Source organism: Bufo gargarizans, chromosome 1 (genome assembly GCF_014858855.1).
Source record: "Bufo gargarizans isolate SCDJY-AF-19 chromosome 1, ASM1485885v1, whole genome shotgun sequence".
Classification (NCBI taxonomy): Eukaryota; Metazoa; Chordata; class Amphibia; order Anura; family Bufonidae; genus Bufo; species Bufo gargarizans.
Window position 1 is genome coordinate 322,840,964 of NC_058080.1, and position 23,248 is coordinate 322,864,211.

Genomic DNA, 23,248 nt, shown 5'->3' on the forward strand with positions numbered 1-23,248 from the left:
TCACCCTGTAGGACCCTGATACTAATGTCAGGACAAGATACAACCTATTCCTCTAAAGGGTAGGACAAACAGGAGTCTCCCTCAGGCCTAAACACAAATGGCAGGGAAAAGAATAACACAAGAAAACCCCAACAATAAACAGGGGAAGGAGACACCTAACTTCAAATGGCTATGTTAGCACAGGAACTGTGCCGAAATTCAAACTCCATCAATCCACAACAAGACTGAAGCTATAAACCGCACAGCATGGTGGGATAAGCCACAATAAATAAAGAATTTTAAATGACCACATAAGCAACACCTGAGGCAAGGGGTGTGGCCATTACCAGAAACAACAAAGCCACAAATTGCTCCACAAGGAACCTGTCAGATAAAACCAAGTGTTGCCATTCTCACTGATCTCCTGACACCTGTCAAGGGTACGTCCGTGACATTTTCTCATCTATAAGGATTTTACTGTATTTCTAGGGAGCCCTGCTCAGGAGTGGGCACCATCTTTAAGGTCCCAACCGCCGATGTAAACAGCTTTATGACGATTGGGAAGGGGTTAAAGCCTGAAAAAAAAAAAGATACTGAATTCTGATAAACACTTAAATATCTTTGGTAAATCTCTATCCTTTCAACCAACCTTTCAATAACTTTTTACTATAGTGTGTCCATGAGGAATAACACTATTTCTGGCCATTTGATATGACTTGTATCTTGCGTTTTTAGCAGTTTTCCCCTTTGAATGCTTTATGTCTAGCTTGCAGTTCTTTCAGAGATGTTGGGTGAAGAGTAGCTTCCATCTACTGCACACAGAAAGTAGAGGAGATCTGCTTCCTAACCTCTTACTCAGAAGCCGCACCAGGATTATGGAGAGGTACTAACCTGTATGGTTGTAAAAAAAAAAAAAAAGCACTTTGTCTGAGATATAGACATCCTACTTAGTTGAGCCGTCTCTTTGTGTGTGTCTTACACAGCTCCTGCTCACGCCCCCCCCCCCCTTCCATTCCCATGTACTTGTATTGATGTGTAGTATGATAATGTGATCCCTCTGTGGATGGTTTTAAGACCTTTTTAATCTGGAAAGCATGTAGCCCTAGTGGATTATTTCACTCAACATAAAAGATCTAGAAAGTAAACCAGGGGTGTGCAAACAAGCTTGAGGATTATCATATAATAAGGACGGGGATAGAGTTCAGATTATGACGTGAAGCAAATGACAATTGGTATTACTCACCATATTATGCCCTGCAAGAATTGGGAAGGGACCTTGTACCACCCTGCCTATCAAATACAGATCACCTGCCCCGATAGAGAAGACCTTGCCAGGAAGCTTACCCTCAAAAAGTCATATTCCTATAGTTGTCATAGTTGTCCCTTACACCATTCCCAAAATGACATGTTTCATCCCGCTGGATAGGAATTTTCAGGGAATAAGTGGTGCCTATAGATACTAGGGTAATCAGTTACACAAAAAAGCTCTATGTTACATACAGTACGTGGCCAAAAATAAAAAGTAGCTCCTCACTGGATAAATGGAAGAGCCTATGTAAAGCCAGTGGCCAGTGAGCTCAGGCCATATTGTATACAGCAAAGCATCTCCAATAGCAGTGATTCATCCACGCTACACACAGAAGTCGTCATTCATGCTTCACAGTTAGTACCTGCCTGGCCCCTGAGGGGGGTTTGCTCTGGTAGGCAGGGTAAGCGAACGCAGTACAGAGGCAAAAACCAGTTGGTAAAGCAAAACTTCAGTGTTTATTCACACATAAGGCAAAAACAAAATGACAATTCACAGTTTGGGTGTTCGTTCACACAATGGAAAGTCCACAGAACAAAACAATCACCTTGTTAGCATTTTTTTCACCAGCAGTCTTTAGGGGGCCTGTTTCCCAGCCCTCCAGCACGCACAAGCCTCAGATCCCAGCACACACAGACACTTTGCTGCTGAGCCCAGCTGTCTTTTAAGGACAGCTAGGTGTTGTCAAAACCCGGATCGGCACTTAAAATCCAGTTCGGTGTTTGACCCCCACCTGGCTGCAGATCAGCCCAGCAGCACACACTGGGAGGAAAATACCTGTCCTCCCAGACCATACCCTTCACTGTGTCACACCCCTTACATTGGAGGGAGCACCAGGCTGGCAGAGTTCATGTGTAGCCAGCCAATAGGCTGTCAGGGGTGGGAATTACAGTGACAGAAACATGACATTGTTTCAGGCTAATAAGCAACAACCGGACATGCTGTCAGCACAGTCAGATTACAGGGGACAGCTGATGCCTTTGCAGGCATAAAATTAAAGACATTCATGGCTACAAGCAAAGTAGAATTCTCTTGACGTTAAAGAGCAGATAGCCTGGAGCATTTAATAGACACATAGCAATTATGAATACTAATTGGTGCTGTTAAGCACAAAATATAACCCAACCACTATACATAAAATGTGATATAATATATGTTTAATATGTATGTGTAGGGCAAATGGACTCTCTTAAATGAAGCAACTGAAATTCAATTGCTCATTAGAGTCGTTGGGAGCCGATGTTTTAAATAGAAAATCCATCTAGCTTCTCGTTGAAGGATCTGTTGGTCCCAATCACACTTGTGGCAAGATGGTTTAACTATATCAACGCCCATGAATCTTAAGCAGGTGAAGTTCCCATTATGATGGAGCCAAACATGTCTCACTATTGGGGTATCTCTTTTGTTGATAACATACACCAAGTGCTCGTCTATTGGCTTCCTGAATTCACGGAAAGTCTTGCCTATATATTCAAATCCACAAGCACATGCCATCTTATAGATGACCCCACACGATTTGCACGTAATAAAATCACGTATCTTATATTGCTTTTGAATTTTTTACCTGTATGAATATATTTGCAGGCCACACATTTGCATTTAAAACTGCCACAAATATTTCTCTCCAACCGTGTTTGAGGGGTAGATGGTGGTACGAAATGACAGTGCACCAGCCTGTCTGAGGCGTTCCTGCAATGAACTTACTGATTTTCTGCTCCATCTTAAGGATGACCCAGTGTTTAGTCATGATGTCCCGGAACATAGACGCCGTCCCATCAAATGTATTTATCAGGCAGCTATTCTTGTCTTCCCTTTCTTGTGATTTATTAACCCGTACAGTACCAGCACCTACTGTGTTTAAAATACCAGCGCTGTAGTACCATGGCGCTCTGATCGGGCGGGCGCAGAAGCTGCGCCCGCCCGATCAACTGCAGGGGTCTGGCAGTCACTGATAGCCGGACCCCTGCTGTATGCGTCAGCATCGGTGAAAACACCAATGCTGACACATTAACCCTATATGTGCCGTGCAATGTCTGTGGAGGGAGGGAGCTGCCATTGGATCCCCACGCTGCTGTGACGGGGACCCGATGGCTTGGACAGCAGCCCAATGCCTTCCTTAGGCATCGTGGCTGCCTTCCTGTCAGCCTGTGATATCCAGCTCCCTGGATTTCACAGGTAAGAAAGCTGTAAGTCTATTACTCAGTGTAATACACTTAAAGCAAATGCATTACAATACAGATGTATTGTAATGCATTGTACAGTGGATCAGACCCCCAAAAGTTGAAGTCCCCGAGTGGGACCAAAAAAATAAAAATGTTTTTTCACAATATTAAAAAAAAAAGGGTCCTTTTCCTAAAATTTAATTAAAAAAATAATCAACTGGCTCTATTAAAATATCACATGATCCACCCCGTCAGATGAACGCTGTAAGAAATAAAGTGTCAAAACAGCCATTTTCTGGTCACCTTGCCTCACAAAAAGTGTAATGCCAAGCAATTAAAAAGGCGTATGTATGCCAAAATGGTACCAAACTGTCATCTCATCCCGCAAAAAATGAGCCCCTACCTAAGAAAATCGCCCAAAAATAAAAAACATGTCTCTCAGAAAATGGCTACAAAAATAAAAATAATATCCACATTGGGTATCGCTGCGTCCGTAACACCCTGCTCTATAAAAATATTACATGATATTCTCCCTCGGGTGAATGCTGTAAAAAATCTTTTTTTTTTAATCTATGCCAAAACACACTTTTTGTGTGGCAAGGTGACAAAAAATGGCTAACACCAAGCATCCAAAAAGTCTTATGTACCCCAAAAAGGTATCAAACAGTCATCTCATCCCACAAAAAGAGCTCCTACCTAAGATAATCTCCAAAAATAAAAAAAGGCTCTCAGAAAATGGCAACACAAAAACATGATTTTATTCTGTTCAAAAAGTATTTCACTGTGTAAAACTTAACAAAAATAATATACACATTGGGTATTGCCACGTCCGTAACAACCTGCTCTATAAAAATATCACATTATTTGCCCCCTCAGGTGAATGCTGTAAAAAATTGGTTTAAAAAATCTATGCCAAAACAGCAATTTTTTTCACCTTTCCTTAGATAAAGTATAATACCAAGTGATCAAAAAGTCTTATGTGCCCCATTGGTACCAATGAAAACGTCACCTCATCCCGCAAAAAAAAAAAAAAAAAAAATCCCCACATAAGACAATCACTCAAAAAATAAAAACCAATGGCACCTGTAAACCAATACATCAAAATCTGCTTTAAAAGCCATATAGCGCTCCTTCCGTTCTGAGTCCTGCCCTGTGCCCTCACAGCAGTTTACCACTACATATGGGGTGTTGCCGAATTCAGGAGAAATAGGGTTACAAATTATGGTTTTTTTTTTCTCCTGTTAAAAATGAAAAATGTGAGGCTAAAGCAACATTTTATCAGAAGAAATGAAACTTTTCATTTTCACAGCCAAGTGTTAATTGTCAGAAAAAAGAGTGCTTTGTTCTAAATGAGCCTGAAACAATTCTCCCTGTTAATTGGGAGCAGCAGCAGTACATTGTGAATGTGGAAAATGTAGGGTAATAGTGGCTGAAATAGTAGTGGCAGCAGTTGCAGCAAAGTATGGAACAAACAAGGCAGCAGATGTGTGTGGCTGTTTAGGGGGAGTAATAGTAGTAGTGACTGTGTAGCAGTAATGGTAGTGGCAGCCTTAGCCTTTTGTTTTTCACTCCATTTTCCAGACATTTTATTATGGATCCTATAAATGAAAAGTCACGGATTTACTATAAATGAAAAGTTACGGGTTTCCTAAACGCAAGTCATGGGTTTGATACACACAGATTATTGAATGGTACTAGCAAAATTGCAAGTGTATTTTATAGACAGGAGAACACTTAAATGTCCCTCCCCTTCTACAAACAAAATGCACACTGCTATTATCACATCTAGTATGGCAGGTACCAGACGTGCAGCGCAGAGGGAAGGGAAACCGGGTGCCCTAACACAAGGGAGAGGGAGGAGTGGTGACCCCTATCTCACCTAGCACTCGCACCTGGCTACCCTGTCGTTCCTAGACGGTTTGCTCACCCTTATGCTGATCACGTGCCTCGTCCCTGACTTAGCTTGGAAAAAGCCCTAAGTATTGAGAAGGGCGGTAGTCCTCACCACTGACACCTAGGGTAACAACAGGGAGTGGACAAACAACACAAACACCACATATAACCCTGAAGGGAGACAACAAACAGTATACAACAAACTGAAGAGGACCGGAGATCCAACCGCACTGGTTCCAATTGCTCCAGCAACACCACCTGAGGTCAGAATAGATAACCTGAAAGGAAGGTCTATATCTGGCGACAAAGGAAGTAGGAGTAGAGACTAAATAGTGGCTTGGAGTGGCAGACCCAGAACAGCTGAAAGGAAAAGTACCGATACCTAAATAGGACAAAAAGGATAGTAAACCAAAACAGGAAAACCTGGATCGGAATCCATTCCCAAAACTAGGTCATGGAGCGATCCCTTGAAAACAGGCGAGTAGCCACCCGCTGCGACCTTCTGACCCCAGGCACCACAGGGTCAGCGATAGGTCGTGACTCCCTTAAAACAGCTATAGACAGTTTACTTAACAAATAATGCAGTGTTTTTGGTTAAAATTTCTTTGAATAATATACTTGTTAAATAACAGTTTTGGCAGTGAAATTTATTTTGAGGCTACTTTCACACTAGCGTTCGGGCGGATCCGTTCTGAACGGATCCGCTCATAATAATGCAGACGGAGGCTCCGTTCAGAACGGATCCGTCTGCATTATTTTAGCATATAAAAGCTAAGTGTGAAAATAGCCTAGTACGGATCCGTCCAGACTTTCAATGTAAAGTCAATGGGGGACGGATCCGCTTGAAGATTGAGCCACATTGTGGCATCTTCAAACGGATCCGTCCCCATTGACTTACATTGAAAGTCTGGACGGATCCGCACGCCTCCGCACGGCCAGGCGGACACCCGAACGCTGCAAGCAGCGTTCGGCTGTCCGCCTGTCCGTGCGGAGGCGAGCGGAGCGGAGGCTGAACGCCGCCAGACTGATGCAGTCTGAGCGGATCCGCCTCCATTCAGACTGCATCAGGGCTGGACGGCTGCGTTCGGGTCCGCTCGTGAGCTCCTTCAAACGGAGCTCACGAGCGGACCAGCGAACGCTAGTGTGAAAGCAGCCTTACTGTGTAATTTGCATTTAGTGGTTCAAAAATGTTGTACTATAAAACAGACAATGCAATGCAATAATGCATCCCCCTACCACCAATATAACAATGCAGTGTCAGCGGTGAAATTTCCATAAACGTAGTAAACGTTCAATAACAATGGTTCAAAAATGAAATTTATATACTACAAAACACACAGTGCAATGCAATAATGCATCCACCTACCACCAGTGTAAAGATACAGTGTTGGTGGTAAAATTTCTATGGACTAAGTATGCAATCAATAACACTGGTTCTGAAATGAAACTTTTTTACTACCAAACAAATAATCCAATGCAATAACATCTGTCTACCACAATATAATTATGTATTGTTGGAAGTGAAACTGTCACGGCAGTGTCACCGTCTCGGTGTGGTGTGCTGTAACAGGTTACTGTGCATGCCGTTGCCAGGGGCAACGTGTGGTGATTGGCATGTGTGTGATCTGCTACTGTTTCCCCTCTTCCTTCTTTGGCTCGTGCTTGAGGGGTTAACCACCTCTCTGGGTGTGGTCACTAGGTGCTTCTTATACCCGTGGCTGGAGGCCAGGAGTCAGTTGTTCTCCAATGTGTGAGTAATGCGCCTGGTCTAGATTTGCCATCTTCCAGTTTGAGGGCCACCTAGTGGGACATGAATGTCATCCTGATGTGTCTCTACGTGTAGTGTTGTTTGTATGGGTTGATGGTTGATGTCTAGTTGTTGTTACATATCTGGTGGTTTGTTGTCCAGCATGTTTGCTTGACATCCCCCTGTCACTGATTCAAAAATGAAATGTTTGTACTATAAAACACGCAGTATAATAATCCTTCCGTTTACTGCGAATATAACAATGCTTATAAACGGTGCAGTGAAATTTCATTGAACTATGCATTTAATATCAATGCCATTATTGTCTTTAAATGCTTTTGCTATAATGCAATGCATTTAATAACAATAACAGATATAATGCACTGGGGGAAAAAAGCAGTAGCTACTGGCAATAAGCCTATGTAGAAACATGATTATTTTATTTTTTTAAGCTGTCTTTGTTAATATAAATATTTATTATTATTATTATTTTTTTTATTTTTATTGCATAGGGTAGATTTTGTAATGTAGAACTGCTAGGCCAAATTGCCTCAGCAAACAGACAGCTTTAAGCACAGTGAGTAGCCCCTGTAACCAATTCCCTGAAATCTTTCCCTTACTTTTCCCTAAAATCTACACATTATATTTTTATTATTTGCCTATAGTTTATCTACAGTATATTGTGGCACTAAAGTTTCTTAACCCCTTAGCGCAGAACGCCGTGCATGTACGGCGGGGAAAACTGTGCCAGAACGCCGTACATGCACGTCGTTCATTTAAATGCTCCCCTGCCAAGATCGCGCACCTGAAGCGCAAATTACCTTGCTGTGTCGGGGACTGAACAGCTCCCCCTTGACGGCCAGGGACCGATCAGCAGTGGTCCTGGCCGCAGATCACTGCCACACATCCTGTTGTCCCAATGAGCGATCTCACGCGTGTGCGCATGCGCACACACATCTCCTCCTCTTCTGGCATCCGGCTGTAGCTGCAATGAGAGGATCGGAGATGAGAAATAGCTTTCTGTACATAATTTATTGTGATGTACAGAACGCTATCTCTCACCTTTGATCCTCTCATTTCAGTCATAAAACTGATCGGAGGCAGAGCAAAGTTAGACCTGTGGAAAAAAAAAAACACACACACACCAGAAAAGCCCCTCATTTGTCCACTGTGCCCTTTATCACCCCTCATTAGTCCCCTGTGACCCTCATTTGTCCCCTGTATCTGTGTGCTGTCTGCCAATAGTGACAGTACATCAGCACCCCAGTCCCTGTCATCCATACTGTCAGTAACCTGTTTTTGGCAAATCATTAGGGTTAGTTAGGGAGTTATTAGGGTTAGAGCTCTTGTTTTAGGGTAAGTTAGACGTTTATTAGGAAAAAAATAAAAAAATAAATTGGGGACGTCCGTACTTCTATCTGTGACCAGTACTTGTCACAGAATTTGCCAGCAGTGACAAATTTCTGTCACCAGTGACATAAAGCTCCGCTGCTTTTGGAGCATTTTTCTTTTTCAATTTTTTTCTGAATAAAAAATAAAAAAAATATTGGGGACGTCCATACTTGTCCCCGATTATAAATACTCTGTTTCAACCCCCCCCCCCCATACCTCCGAACCTCTATCTTCTATCTGTGACCAGTCTTTGTCACTGAATTTGCCAGCAGTGACAAATTTCTGTCACTAGTGACATAAAGCTCCACTGCTTTTCTTTTTCAATTTTTTGTATAGATATATATTTTACAAAATGTCTCAACGGGTGTACAGCGCCGAGGAGGCTTATGCCATACTAGCCTCAGAGTCTGACAGTGGAGAAGAAGAATCTTTTCTTGTGTATAGCTCTTCTTCTGATTCATCAGTTGACGAACCCTCTCACAGACTCAGTAGAGTTAGCAGCGCATCATCTTCTACAAATGACCCCAGCTGGACTTCTGCTACTAACTTTGTACCTCAGTTGCCGGACTTTATGGCCACTACAGGCATTCATGTGAACATTGCAGGTTTCACGGAAGCTGATTATTTCCACCTTTTTTTTTTCTGATGAATTGATAGACATGATGGTGGAGCAAACCAATCTTTATGCCAATCAATTTTAAGCCGCCCACCCCAACTCATACTATGCAAGACCCCTTCTGTGGACTCCCACGACCCTTTTGGAGATAAAAAAATAAATTGGGGTCTAATACTTAATATGGGGATAAATAAAAAAACCATCACTACGGTCATATTGGAGTAATGACCTTTTACATCACACGCCAATATACCGCACCATTATGTCCAGGACCCGATTCAAAAGTCTCCTGAAATTTCTACATTATAACAATAATGCAGATTGTCCACCCCCTAATGATCCTAGATACGATCGTTTATACAAAATCCGGCCCATTATAGATCATTATAATCTCAAGTTTGCCCAGGTCTACACCCCCCAAAAGCATCTGTCCATTGATGAATCCCTTGTGTATTTCAAGGGCAGACTGCATTTTCGCCAATACCCGCCCAACAAACGGGCCAGATATGGCATCAAACTCTACAAACTATGTGAAAGCCAAAGTGGCGAATTGGCTATACACATAAATTTAGAGTTTACGAGGGAAAAGATTCAAAAATTGAACCCCCAGAGTGCCCCCCTCTCCTTCTAATAGCAGGAAAGATAGTATGGGACTTGATTCACCCCCTGCTAGGTCAAGGGTACAACTTGTACCTTGACAACTTCGACACTACACTGAAATGCCCAGAGACACTGTTGCATGCGGAACTATCAGACGAAACCAAAAACATCTGCCTAAAAAAATTTATAGACCAAAGGATGAGAGTGAGGGAAAGCAGGGCAGTTTGCAATGATAACATAATGCTTGTTAAATACAAAGACAAGCGTGACGTCATTGTACTTACTACCATACATGCTGACAGATCCACCCCTGTTCCAGTTTGTGGATCCACAGAATCAGTCCCCAAACTTGTGTGCATCCAGGACTATAATAAGTTTATGGGAGGGGTGGATCTGTCAGACCAGGTACTGCAACCATACACTGCCCTCCGCAAAACTCGGGCAAGGTATAACAAATTGGCATTGCACCTGACGCAAATTGCCCTCTTTAATGCTTTTGGAATATACAGAAGTGCAGGAAACAGGAAAATTCCTGCACTTTCAAGAAAAAGTAATAAAGAACTTTTTTTTTTGGGGAACAGGAAGGCGAAGGGTGCAGGGCCACAGGAAGTGAGAGCAGAATAATACGAGGACAGCATTTCCCTGGGGTAGTTCCCCCCACGAGACACGGAGAAGGCCACAAAAAAGGTGTCGGGTATGCTCCAGAAATGGAATCAGGAAAGACACAATTCATCATTGTGAGACGTGCCCCTCAAAGCCGGGTCTTTGCATAAAAGATTGTTTTAGAATCTACCACACCTTTGTTGACTTTTAACTAAACCCCCTTTAATCATTTTATAAAACACCCCCTTGAAACAGTTTGCTGGTAAAAATTCTAATTTCCCGTTTCTGAAAGGGGAGCATGAGAGCGTCTGACGTAGGACGCTAGGGCTCCGCCCCCCCGCCGCATGCTGGCCGCCCATACCGCCGCTCGGAACATCGGATCGCTGTGAGGCCTAGAGTCTGAGATACTGAGGCCGCCCTTAGACTCGGATGCCGATGCTGTCGCCCTAAGTCCGATCTTCGTCCCCTGGTGCCTGTAGTTCTCAGGTGGTGAGTCGCCATAGTGGCCGTGCCGCAGGAGATGGTTGTGAGTGGAGATGCTGGCGCGCTGAAGGCTGAAGGTTGGAGGAGTAGGAGTATGTGCACTGATTACGTGTGCTGAGGGAGAGCACCAGCTGACTGCTCTCACTGAGATGGCGTTTGGGATTGCTGTTGCTCGCTCCTGAGGTCTTGCCCCGTGGATTCCTGTTAGTCCCTGTCGGAGTAATTGACTCCGTCTGCAATATCTGAAGGACGGGTTCTTTAAGTTTTTTCTGGAGATCTGCGGACTGGCTGGGGGTGATCAATTTTAGGGGGTACAGCTGGCTCTGTATATTACTGTTCACTATTACTGCTCATTTTTGTGACCCATGTTCAGCTTCTACCCATACCCATATGTCTGTTCTCATGGGGAAGAAGGGTAGACCCATGTTTAGCTCCTGCTCTTAAGCCCGCTCTCATTGTGAGGAAGGGCAGACAGCAAGGGTGGTGTCCCGGAGATGGTAGCTGATGGAGGGTCTGCTCGCTTTTGTGACTGTGGCGGTGACTACGGGCATGCAGTTTGAGGTCATTGCAGACTAAAAGGATAAATGATATCTGCCTTGAAACATCTGGTTGGTGTCAGAAGCAGTTATTGAGCACGGATAGTATCACCGTGAAATTAAGCGCGGAGAGAAAAAAAAAAAAACGGGGGTAGCCTGTATTTTGGAGTATAACTCCTAACAACCCCGTTTGAGACAATTCTTCCCGCCCTCGGGTCTTACACCAACGGTATCATATCTCTCCGAAAATTAATCAACTAACTATTCGCTTTCCAGACACGCCCGGACTTTAGGACCTGAGTCATAATTCCCCAAGGAAATTAATTTTTCCTTTTGGTTAAGGCCCCAACTAATATCACTAACTTTCCTTTTCCTCCTTTGAACTGACTTTTGTGCTTAAATGTGTTTAAATATGGATATAATTCACTGTTCATATTTGATTGCTTGTGACCAATGTGATCAATGTGTTTAATTTAAGAAGGGGTCTATATTTGTTATAAAACAGCTGGAGAATTCAAAATGCCGCCTAAAAAAAGGGAGGAACAGCGCGGCCCTACGGGAAGCACCGCTAGGCGATCAGTAGGAGGATTGGAAAGTGGGTCTAAACAGTTGGGTCTAAATAAGTATTTGGTTCCGAACTCACCCGGGTCTAGATCCCCACAAAAAGAAAAAACTACAGACCCTAGATTGCAGAGTCCGTCACATGAGATGTCAGCCGAAGGGGGAGAGGGGAACCCCAGTGACATATACAGAAACAGACGTAAAAATGGTGCAGGATATACTTGGCACGGTTTCACGGATGGAAAATCTAATGGGTAATTTGGTAACTCAGCTTGGGGCAGTACAGACGGACGTTATGGTTATACGAGTTGAGATGGAAAAAGTAAGGCAGCGGTTGCAAGAGATGGAAAAAAGGATCCCTACCCTAGAGAAATCCGTCCAGAAATTAGAGAAGGAGGTGACACTTTTAAAACAAACAAATGTTAAGATGGAACAAAAATTGGCAGACCAGGAGGATAGATCAAGAAGGTCAAATATAAGATGTGTGGGGATACCAGAGCGAGCGGAGGGAGAAAACTGTACTGAATTTATGGAAAAATGGTTAAGGGAGAATAGTAGAGAAGGTACTCTCTCCCCCCTGTTTTCTATCGAAAGAGCACATAGGGTCCCCACAAAAAATAGGGCGCCAGGGGACTACCCTAGACCGATACTGGTGAAATGCCTTTTATCTAAGGACCGAGACGGAATATTAGCTGACGCTAGAATCTCAGAAAGATATCATATACACGGGGTAAAGATTAAACTCTTCCCAGATTATTCATTTAGAACTAATGCACAAAGAAGAGAGTTTATATCGGTCAAAAAGAGATTAAGGGAGGCAGGCATAAAGTACAGCTTATTTTTTCCGGCTAAACTAAGGGTAGAATATAATGGTAAGATTGTTTTTTTTCAGACTCCGGAGGAAGCTAGCGACTGGGCGGATGGAGAGGGTCTCTGAGGCGGGGAGGGAGGAGGCGATAGGGGCCATAATGCTAAGTTAGGGAGTCGCCCGGACTGCTGACCTGCAGAAAGGGGGACTATTTAGATGGGAGGGTATATAGGGGATGTGGGTGGGGGGGGCGTGGAAAGAAAAACTTTTTTTTATTTTTTTATTTTTTTTCCTTCCCCCTCTGTTAGATGGTTAGGGTCCTTTCATTGAATGTGAGAGGGCTCCGTGAGAGGGTTAAAAGGTACGCTATCCTTGAGTGGATGAAGAGGTTCCTGCCAGCCATCATCTGCCTCCAGGAGACACACCTGGATAAGGAATCAGTGAGATGGTTGGAGAGGGGTTGGATGGTGGCGGGATATCATTCTGTATATACTACTTATTCCAGAGGGGTCTCAATTTTGATACATAATAAGATCAGATTCGAGGCTCTGGCATGTGAGGTCGATGACTATGGCAGGTACCTTTTCTTATATTGCTATGTAGAAGGGAGAAAAACCGTACTCGCAAATATATATGTTCCACCACCATATAAACCAGATGTTTTGTATCAATTGTATGGATTTATGTTAAATAAACAGGAATGTATACTGATTGCGGTCGGCGATTATAATGCGGTTATGGATCCACTCAGGGACAGGATGTCTGGCAGAGGGGGAGGAGCACAAAATGTAGATTTATGTAAATTAGTTCATGAATTTAATTGGGTAGATGTTTGGCGGGTTCAGAACCCAGATGAAATTATGTACTCTTGTTATTCAAAAACACACCAAACTTGGTCGAGAATAGATATGATTTTTGGAAACAAAAATCTAATATCGCAAAATAGGATTAGGACAAAGTATATACCTATGGCCCTGTCAGACCATAGTGCAATGGTAATTGAGTTGGATTTAAAAAAATAATAATATTTTGCCGTTGTTTAAATTTAATCCCCATTGGCTATTATTGATCTCCGATATTGAGAGTATAATGGAGGAGTCAAAACTTTTCTTCACGGAAAATAACGGTTCTGTCGGTAGACTTGTGGTTTGGGACACTTTTAAGGCATTTTTGAGGGGAATATTGTTTAAAAAAGTAAATTATTGGAAAAAAAGCACTAGAGAGAACGGGAAGGTACTGGAAAAAAAATTGCAAGAGGCTGGAATGGTATGTATGAGATATCCTACTGTACTCAATAAGAGAGTTTGGGAGGAAGAGCAGGAAAAGTTGAAGATATATCAATTAGAAAAAAGTAAGAAAGAATTGCTCTTTCAAGGGATTCAGTTAGCCTCGGAGGGTGAAAAGGTTGGTAAAATATTAGCAAATATAGTGAGAAATCAAAAAGGGAAATCATGGATCGGTGTGATCAAAGATAAAACGGGCAAATTATTTACCACATCCGAAGATGTTAAAAAAGTGTTCGGGGACTATTTCCAAGAGCTATACAAGTCTAGGGTACAATACTCAAAACAAGAGTTAGATTCATATCTAGACAAGATTGCCTTTAGTAGGATATCTAAGGTCCAAAAAGAGTATTTGGAAAAATAAATAACGGCGGCAGAAATAAATTTAGCTCTGGGGAAGGTTAAACTTGAGAAAACACCAGGTGGAGACGGGCTTCCCTTCGAAATATATAAAACCTTCTCCCAGGTATTAGTTCCAGAATTAAAAACAACACTGGATGAGGCGCGAAAATTAGGTGATCTACCGGATTCTATGAAAGAAGCAATTATTGCATTAATTCCAAAAAAGGGGAAAGAACAAACAGATCCCGGCTCATACAGGCCAATATCCCTCTTGAACACGGATGTCAAAATTTTGGCGAAAGTTTTGGCGGATAGGCTCTCAAGGGTTATTAAGGTAATAATAAATAAAGATCAGACAGGATTTATACCGGGTAGAACAATATACTCCAATATAAGGAGGCTATTCCTTAACATTGAAGCCAATAGATCAGACGTAGGAGAGAAAGCGATACTTTCATTGGATGCCCAAAAGGCATTCGATTGCATCGAATGGGAGTATTTATGGGCAGTACTAAGGAGGTTTGGTATAGGGGAGGGTTTTATAGGGTGGATCCAGCTAATATATCGTAACCCTAGGGCCAGAGTGGTTGTGGATGGGAGCTTGTCCCTGCCGTTTGCCCTATCACGAGGCACAAGACAGGGATGCCCTCTCTCCCCACTGTTATTTGCAATTGCAATTGAACCTCTGGCAAATATAATAAGAAATGACAGGGAGATCAAAAGTTTCTCATATGTAGGTGGAGAAGAAAAACTGCTAATGTATGCAGATGATATTTTACTTTTTTTGCAAAACACTGGGGATCAATTTAACAAAGTGGTAGAGATAATAGATAAGTTTGGGTTTTTTTCTGGCCTAAATATCAATTGGGGGAAATCACACATGTTATTATTAGGAGATGGCCAACTACAGAGAGATACACGGTGCACGTTCTTAAAAAACACGAAAATTTAAAATATCTTGGCATACAAATTTCTGGAAATATAGAAGAATATGAAAAACTAAATGTCCTCCCCTTAATAAAAGAATTAAGAGCTAAAATACACATATGGAAAAGACTACCAATGTCAATGCAGGGTAGGATAAATTTAATAAAAAATGGTCTTCCTTCCAAAGATACTTTATGTACTACAAAATGCCCCAGTAAGAATACCGCAGAACATTTTTAAATTATTCGATAGATTAATGGGGGATTTTGTTTGGAAGGGTGCGATGCCTCGGATAAAGAAGGAAGTCCTTCAGCTTCCAGTGCAAGAAGGAGGATTAGCGCTTCCCAATCTGTTTTTTTACTATTTAATAACACAATATGGGAATATAAAGGATAGTTTAGATAGTCAGGTGGGTAGGCAAGAATTAAATAGATGGGGATGGAAAGAGAAATGTAATCACTTAGAGGTGTTGGAGTCAGGTTTCTTGGGGGAAAAAAAAAATGGTAATAGGATACTAAATTTAGTAGAATATGTATGGGGGGAAATTAAGAAGATATTGGAGATTAAAGGGTTTTTGAAGTATACACCGATATGGAAAAATATTAATTTAAAGGAATTGGAAACAATAAGAGACTATATAGATTGGGGGAAAAAAGGAATGAAATATCTAGATCAGATTTTTGAGGAAGATAAGCTGAAGGATTTTAACATAATGGCGTCGGAATTTGGGATCCCCTATAGTGATATGTATAAATATTTCCAGCTTAGGAACGCATTGCGGACAGTAATACAGGAGGATAGGTATAGAAGGGAAAAATCGGATAGGTTGGATAGGTTTGTGGTGGTAGGGGAAGGAGGTGGAACAACTGCAAAGAGATATAGGCTTTTGATGGAGGGAAAGAGAAAAACGATTACAATGCTTGCTGCGAAAAAATGGGAGAAAGATCTAGATTCCTTTACAGAAGAAAAATGGAGAGATGCTCTTGGAAACTATGCGACAGTTTCGGATAGGGGTTCGCACAAGATTTCACAATTTTTTATAGTGCATAGATTACATCGATCTCCATGGATGTTGAAAAGAATGGGAGTTAGAGTAACAGATAAGTGTCCAAAATGCTGCGAGGAGAGAGCCGATTTGATACATTGTTTTTGGAGGTGTCCCAAACTTCATAGATATTGGACAGATATAATGGAAACCATGTTTTTGCTCCTGAAGGTTCGGTTGCCCAATGATCCAGTAATTTGTATTTTAGGGGCAATTGAACATTTGAAATTAAAAATCCGATTGGTTTTGAATAAAGTATTATTTCAGGCCAGGCTCCTTATACTTAGGAAATGGATAACGGTAGATTTACCAACGGTGGGACAGTGGAGAAGAGCAATAGATAATCTAATCAAAGAAGAACAGGGGAGGAAGAATTATACAAAAAAGTCACCAAATCTCAACCAGGTTTGGAAAAATTGGTTATTTTATTTTATTTTTATTTATTTTTTTCCACGCTCCCTCGCGTCCTTTTGGGGCTGGGAGGGAAGGACATGGGGGGTGGGCGGGAGGAGGGAGGGGGAAAGAAAGGAAAGGAAAACGAATAGTAATTATCGATTACCAATAATTGTTTTTTTCACGTACTGTTGGAGCAATGTGTTGCTTTTTTATGGACGTATTTATTGTATGAAATTGAAATTAAAAAAATAATTCTAATTTCCCGTTTCTGCACATTTCAATTGGCATTCTAATAAAACCCATAACAAAGCTAAAAATTCTCATTTCACCCCTAGATGAATACCTTGACGGGTGTTGTTTTACAAAAGGAGACTGAACTTTGTATGTTCTGGTAGCTCAGTGCCTCTGCAATGTGATGACATACAATATACAACATATTTCTTTGATATAATTTAATACACTTGTTTCTTTTAGCTGCAATATTTGGGGACTATGTCCTACCATATAAAGCTTATATATATATAAATTTGTAGGATACCGAATACATCAGGTGTTGCTTATCAGTACCCTGAACTTTACAGTGTGCCCATACAGCAGTTTACGGCCACATATGAAGTGTTGCAATATTCAGGAGAGAATGGGTAACAAATTGTGGGTGTAATTTACTCTGTTACCCGTTGTGAAAATAAATAATGTGGGCCTAAAGAGACATTTTCTTGTAAAAAATAAAAAAAATTGTTTTCACAGCCAAATATTTCTAAATTCTATGAATCGCTTGTTGGGTAAAAGTGCTCGCTACATGCCTTGAAAAATTCCTTGGGGGGTGTAGTTTCCAAAATGGGGTCACTTATTGGGGTTTTCCACTGTGGACTGTGGAGGTACCCCAGGGCGTCTTCAAATGTGACATGGCACCTGAAAATTATTCCAGCGAAATCTGCCCTTCAAAAGCCATATAGCAGTCCTTTCCTTCTGCGCCCTGCCGTGTTACCATACAGCAGTTTATGGCCACATTTGGGGTGTTTCTGTAAACTACAGAATCAGGGCAATAAATATTGAGTTTGATTTGGCTGTTAACCCTTGCTTTGTTACTGGAAAAAATTTACTTAAATGGAAAATCTGCCCAAAAAGTGAATTTCTGAAATTTCATCTCCATTTTCCATGAATTCTTGTGGAACACCTAAAGGGTTAACAACATTTTTAAAATCTGTTTTGAATACCTTGAGCGGTGTGATTTCTAAAATGGGGTCATTTTTGTGTGGTTTCTATTATGTAAGCCTCACAAAGTGACTTCAGACCTGAACTGGTCCTTAAAAAGTGGGTTTTCGAAATTTTCTGAGAAATTTCAAGATTTGCTTCTAAACTTCTAAGCCTTGTAACGTCCCCCAAAAATAAAATGTCATTCCCAAAATGATCCAAACATGAAGTAGACATATGGGGAATGTAAATTAATTATTTTTGGAGGTATTACTATGTATTATAGAAGTAGAGAAATTGAAACTTGGAAAGTTGCAAATTTTTCAAATTTTTGGGTAAATTTGGTATTTTTTTATAAATAAAAAAGATATTTTTTTTAACTCCATTTTACCAGTGTCATGAAGTACAATATGTGACGAGAAAATAATCTCAGAATGGCCTGGATAAGTAAAAGCGTTTTAAAGTTATTACCACACAAAGTGACACATGTCATATTTGCAAAAATCAGTCCGGTCCTTAAGGTTAAAAATGGCCCGGTCCTTAAGGGGTTAATGTGCAAATTAGGCCTTTAATAAAGGCTTTACTACTATCTAGCCTTGTCAATTAAAGCAGCGAGGGAGGAGCTGGCTACAGAGTGGAGCTTGGGTGCAACAAAAGCAATAGTGACACCCTTATTGCCCCAAAGGCCTGATTTGCATACAGAAAAAGTATCATACCTCGGGAACAGAACCTTGGATCATCAAATGAAAAACAGAATTTTAATCAGGTGAACCACAGCTACTGTATATGTCTATGGAAACACTTGGAGCAAAGATGCCTAATATTTGTTTATTCACATGGTACATACAGGGTGTTTTGAGATGTTTACTTTTACTAATCATTTTTGAAGATCAAATGTATTTTATTTAGGTTTTTTTTAGAAAAAAATAGAGATATTTAATATTATGTCTTTTCATACTTTTTAGAACTTTATCCAACTCGTCAATATAATGCAGTTAGTACAAACGTCTCTTCTACGACTTACCGGATTACTACTAGCAGCACTGGAAAAACAATATCTGTATCAACACTGTTCAATCGAAACATATCTACGCCTACATCTCCAACAACTGAAATTCCTGCTGAAGTCACTACACGGTCCACACCGATTTCATCACAGTTGCCTGCAGTTGGCATAGAAAGTTGTGAGGCTATGGCAGCACGTGAGATCATGTGGTTTAAAACTAGACAAGGACAAACAGCAAAACAGCCATGTCCTTTGGGCACAGTTGGTAAGTCTCACTTCTTTTTTTTATATATTTCTTAACATAATTAAATAATACTAAAAACATGTGAATGTTTACCTGTAATTGTCCCTTGGGTGTAATGAAAATTGTGAATATTGGATTTCAAGTTTGAAAGAGTTGTATAACAGAAATATATCACTTTCTTCAAATGCACTATACACTATAGAGCTGTCCAGCAATAGAAAGCTTAGACTACAGAAAACATCAGAAATTTCATGAGCTTTCCCTGGAGTCAGCAGGCTTCAAACTGTGATGGTGCTTAATTTGTCAGTACACTTTATAGACATCTGGTTGGACTTTATTTAATATTTGGATACATGGGATCCTAATAGATGCCATTAAATTTCAGAATTTGATTTCTCTCCCTAAATGTCTAAAAATGCTTTGGAGATGTTGTGGCTGATCCCTATGGTGCAAGAATGCTGCTATGCCTCGTTAACAGAAGCCTCCATATAGACACCTTTTGGGTTTCTACATTAGGAGGCATATGTCTACAAAACGTATGGCATTCTTACACAGAGTTAAAAGTGAAAATTGATTCAGTGTAAAGATGAGAAAACCAGTTTGTAATGAACTGGGTTCATTACAAACTTTTTAAAATTTTGTACAGCAGGCAAGCCTGAATTCTTTCAGGTTAGTTTTGAACGAATCAAGTAAAATGATGGATAGCGCCATTTTACTGCACATGTCAATGGGATGAAGCACTAAAGAGATAGAAGAGAGGTGCTCACATGAACCTGAGAGGAGGGGGGGGGGGGCTTGTCCTGATTGGCTCCCAAGTAGACAGACTGGATGAGCCAATCAGGGAGGTGCCTTCCTGAACAAGCACAACATCATTCTGTGTTGGGCAATAAGTGAGGGTGGATGGGTCTTGCAGTGTCTGCCAGAAAAACTATCTTAGGGAGTCGAGGACAGTCAAAAGTCACACTCAAGCTTCTGTTCTACTGCCAGGGTCATTGAAGGGAAAGGCTAGAATTGCAAAGAAGAATAATTGTGTGTGTAGATTAGGGTTAGACAGGGAAAGCTGTCAGCTAGGGAGTGAGAAGAGAGGAGCTGAGGCTGGGCGTGCCTGCTGTTGCAAGTTTCAAAAGCAGCTACCTGCAAGGACATACATTTTTTTCCCCTTTTTTTCAGAAATACATTTATTTATTTATTTTTTTGGGGGGGAGGGGGACAGCACAAAACTGTACAACACCTTAAAGGCAAGTCTGAACTGTGGTTAGGGCATATCCACTTAGTTTCCATTTTTACTGGTATAAGTTTTAAAAACAAGCATATATGTCTTAAAATATGCAGGGTAGCAAACAAAAACGTCAGTAAGTGATAACGTGAGATTAGGCCTCAATCGGTGTATTTCTATCTCCCCGTTCACACACGGGAAGAACATGCAGCTTTTCCCATCTTAACAATCCAGCACTTCCAGGCTGTAACAAAGTCCAGTACCTTTTGGAGGGGGTTGTGGTCTAGCAGTCCTCCCGACTCTGACCTTTCAATGCTTGTTCCCGGGTGTCGCTGAGTCCCCCAAAGTCCAGGCTATTGCATAGCCTCATGGCCCCTCAGCCTTGCCTAGCTGAGACCACACTGACAGAGCCTCACCAGGCCTCTGTCTGCACACTCTCCAGAGTGAGACACCCCCAAGATCCAGTAGCAGGATTAAATAGGATCCCTGGACATGAGCATGCCCTAAGTCCCGAACTGGAACCTGGGGAAACACCACCTCAATGTTCACATTGCCACATATCCCCTGATTCCTCTGTTCAAACCTGTGGGGGTGAACACATGTACTAACTGGATGCTCGTGACAGGGCATCCGCATTATACTGCCATCTTCCGGCTCAACGTTCCCTCTGGAAGAGATGACCAGCGTCACATGCTTTCGTTTATTTTGCCAGACCCAGGCCATCAGAGCTTGGTTTGTCATAAACACTGCCTTCCTAACTAGACTACAGTGTCTAAGGGCCTCCTCCGACTCCTCTGCGCTGGAGAACTTGGCTTTCTGGCTTGCTTCTTTTCTAGATTTTTTCTTAGGCCCACAACCTTTAATTTCCGCAACCTTTACAGCCGCATTTTCCACGGGGAGCTCCCGCCTCCTCCTTTTGTTGGAGATCCGGCTGGTCAGTTTTAAACCACCCTTCGGCCGCTCTAATGTCACCTGGTGTTCCCACTCACTTTGTTTCTTTATTCTATCACCAGATAGCACTTCTCATTTTTCTTTAGTCCCCACAGGGGTTACCTCAGGTTTGGCTTCAGTATCAGTCTGCTGCCTCTTCCACATCAGCCCCATTAACTGGTTCAGCAGATACATGTTCTATCCTCTTCTCTGCCTCGGCCGGCACCATGGCGCCACCATCTCCAGTCCCATTCTTAACAGGCTCTGACTTCTTGGCACCTTCCAGAGGATCTTCCTCTTCCGGTTTCTCATTTTCTTTCACCTGCTGTGCAGAAGCACGCTTAGGCTTCTCCAACTCATAGATGGCTTCTTTTGAGCTCATGAGAGCTTCCATCTCTGCTCTGAGTTGCTTGTTAAGACTCTCTAATTAATTTCGCTCCTCAAGCACTTCTTCAAGGGCTCTAGCCAAGGAGAGGGCCTTGGACTCTTTCTCCCGAGCATCAGCCTCCACTCGGTCACGTTCTTTGGCATACAGAGCCGATATGTATTTCTCTGCAGCCTGGAGCTGGCCAAACTTCTGTTCCTTCTTAGTTTTTCGCACTAGCTTGTTGGAAGCGCCCCACTCTTGGGCCTCCTGTTCCAGCGGCTCTTTACTCTGTTCTGCTGCCGCATCAGCCAAAGGTGTACCACCCTTCTCCTTTAGACACTTTGTGGGATTTCCACCCAGGGATTCTTCAAGCCCATTGTCAATGTCGACTACAGACTTCCGTGTCTTTCTGGAGTCTTTCCTCTTCTCCAAGAGACCAGGCAGTAGACCCTTCAGTTCACTAATTTTTTCCGGGGTCTCTTCTTTTGACCCTTCTGCAGCCTTCTTCAATGTCTTCATGATGACAATTAGTCTCTTCTCTATCGTATCTACTGACCGTGTGGAGAGAGAGAAATCATCTTCACGATTGCAGCTGTACTGACAGGTCAGGTCATCTACCGCTGCCTGAATATGGGTCTCAGACACTAGGCTGGCGTCTCCCCACTCAACTCTAGTCACGTCAGGTACAACTATCGTCTGGTTGCTACCCTTAACTACGTCAATTTGGCAAGAACTCGACATGGCAGCCTCTCTCTCTGAGTTGCTATCAGCCACGGCACATGCGTCACTTATATTACTCATTATCAGTTCTGACCTCTAGGGGCACCGATGCGCTAATCCCCACATTAGACACTTCCCCAGCAACCATAAAACCCGGTGGGTACTGCATATCCACCTCTGGTACGTGTGGTACACCCTCTGGGCTCACAACATTCACCAGCATTTTTGTATCACATATATTTTTACCAGGAGGGGGCACTTCTCTCCTGATCACATCCTGAAAGGGAAAAGGCATGCCATCATCATATACTTCACATGACCTCACATTTTCATTTTTTACTTCAACTACATCACTGTTTTCAATATGCATTTCGTCAAACATGGTACCATCACTTTGCACCTTATCAGATCCACAGTTTCTAATGGTCACTTCATTTAATAGGCTAGGTACCAGTTCTGCGGTGGTTACGTGACCAACCGCAGAAGTGTTTCTACCCCACAAATAACAGAACAACCGTCTCTCATGTACGGGCGAATTTACGGCAGCAAGTCCATCAGTCCCAGCTGTCACTATAGCCGCACACTCAGCGAGAACTACCTGACAGTCCTCATTAAGCGCATGTCTGTCCAGCATATTTATCACTTTATTTATCTCAGGTTTCCATATTGTGCTACCTCTTACCCGGGCCATCATAGGGTCTCTAATTTTCTCCACCTCATGCCTAGCCTTGGTCACGGGCATTTTGGGCAACACAACAACCTTCTCCCCTGCAAAGTCCTGAAAGGGAACAACCGCAACAGGCTTACCCGCCTGTTCAGACACTGCGTTTTTCCCAATGTCACACACTTCCGAGACAGTTCCTCGCCTCAGTGATTTATCACTCACCGTCCC

General features: G+C 42.2%; 1 protein-coding gene across 3 annotated transcripts in view; it reads left to right on the forward strand.

Annotated features, from left to right (window-relative positions):
- The window catches only part of ADGRL3 (adhesion G protein-coupled receptor L3), an 807,408-nt gene that overhangs the window by 235,776 nt on the left and 548,384 nt on the right, over positions 1-23,248 (forward strand). For all 3 annotated transcript variants that reach the window (XM_044305816.1, XM_044305825.1, XM_044305834.1), the window contains exon 7: positions 18,839-19,144. In XM_044305816.1, coding sequence (XP_044161751.1) covers positions 18,839-19,144 — 306 coding nt within the window. The remainder of the gene's footprint in view (positions 1-18,838; positions 19,145-23,248) is intronic.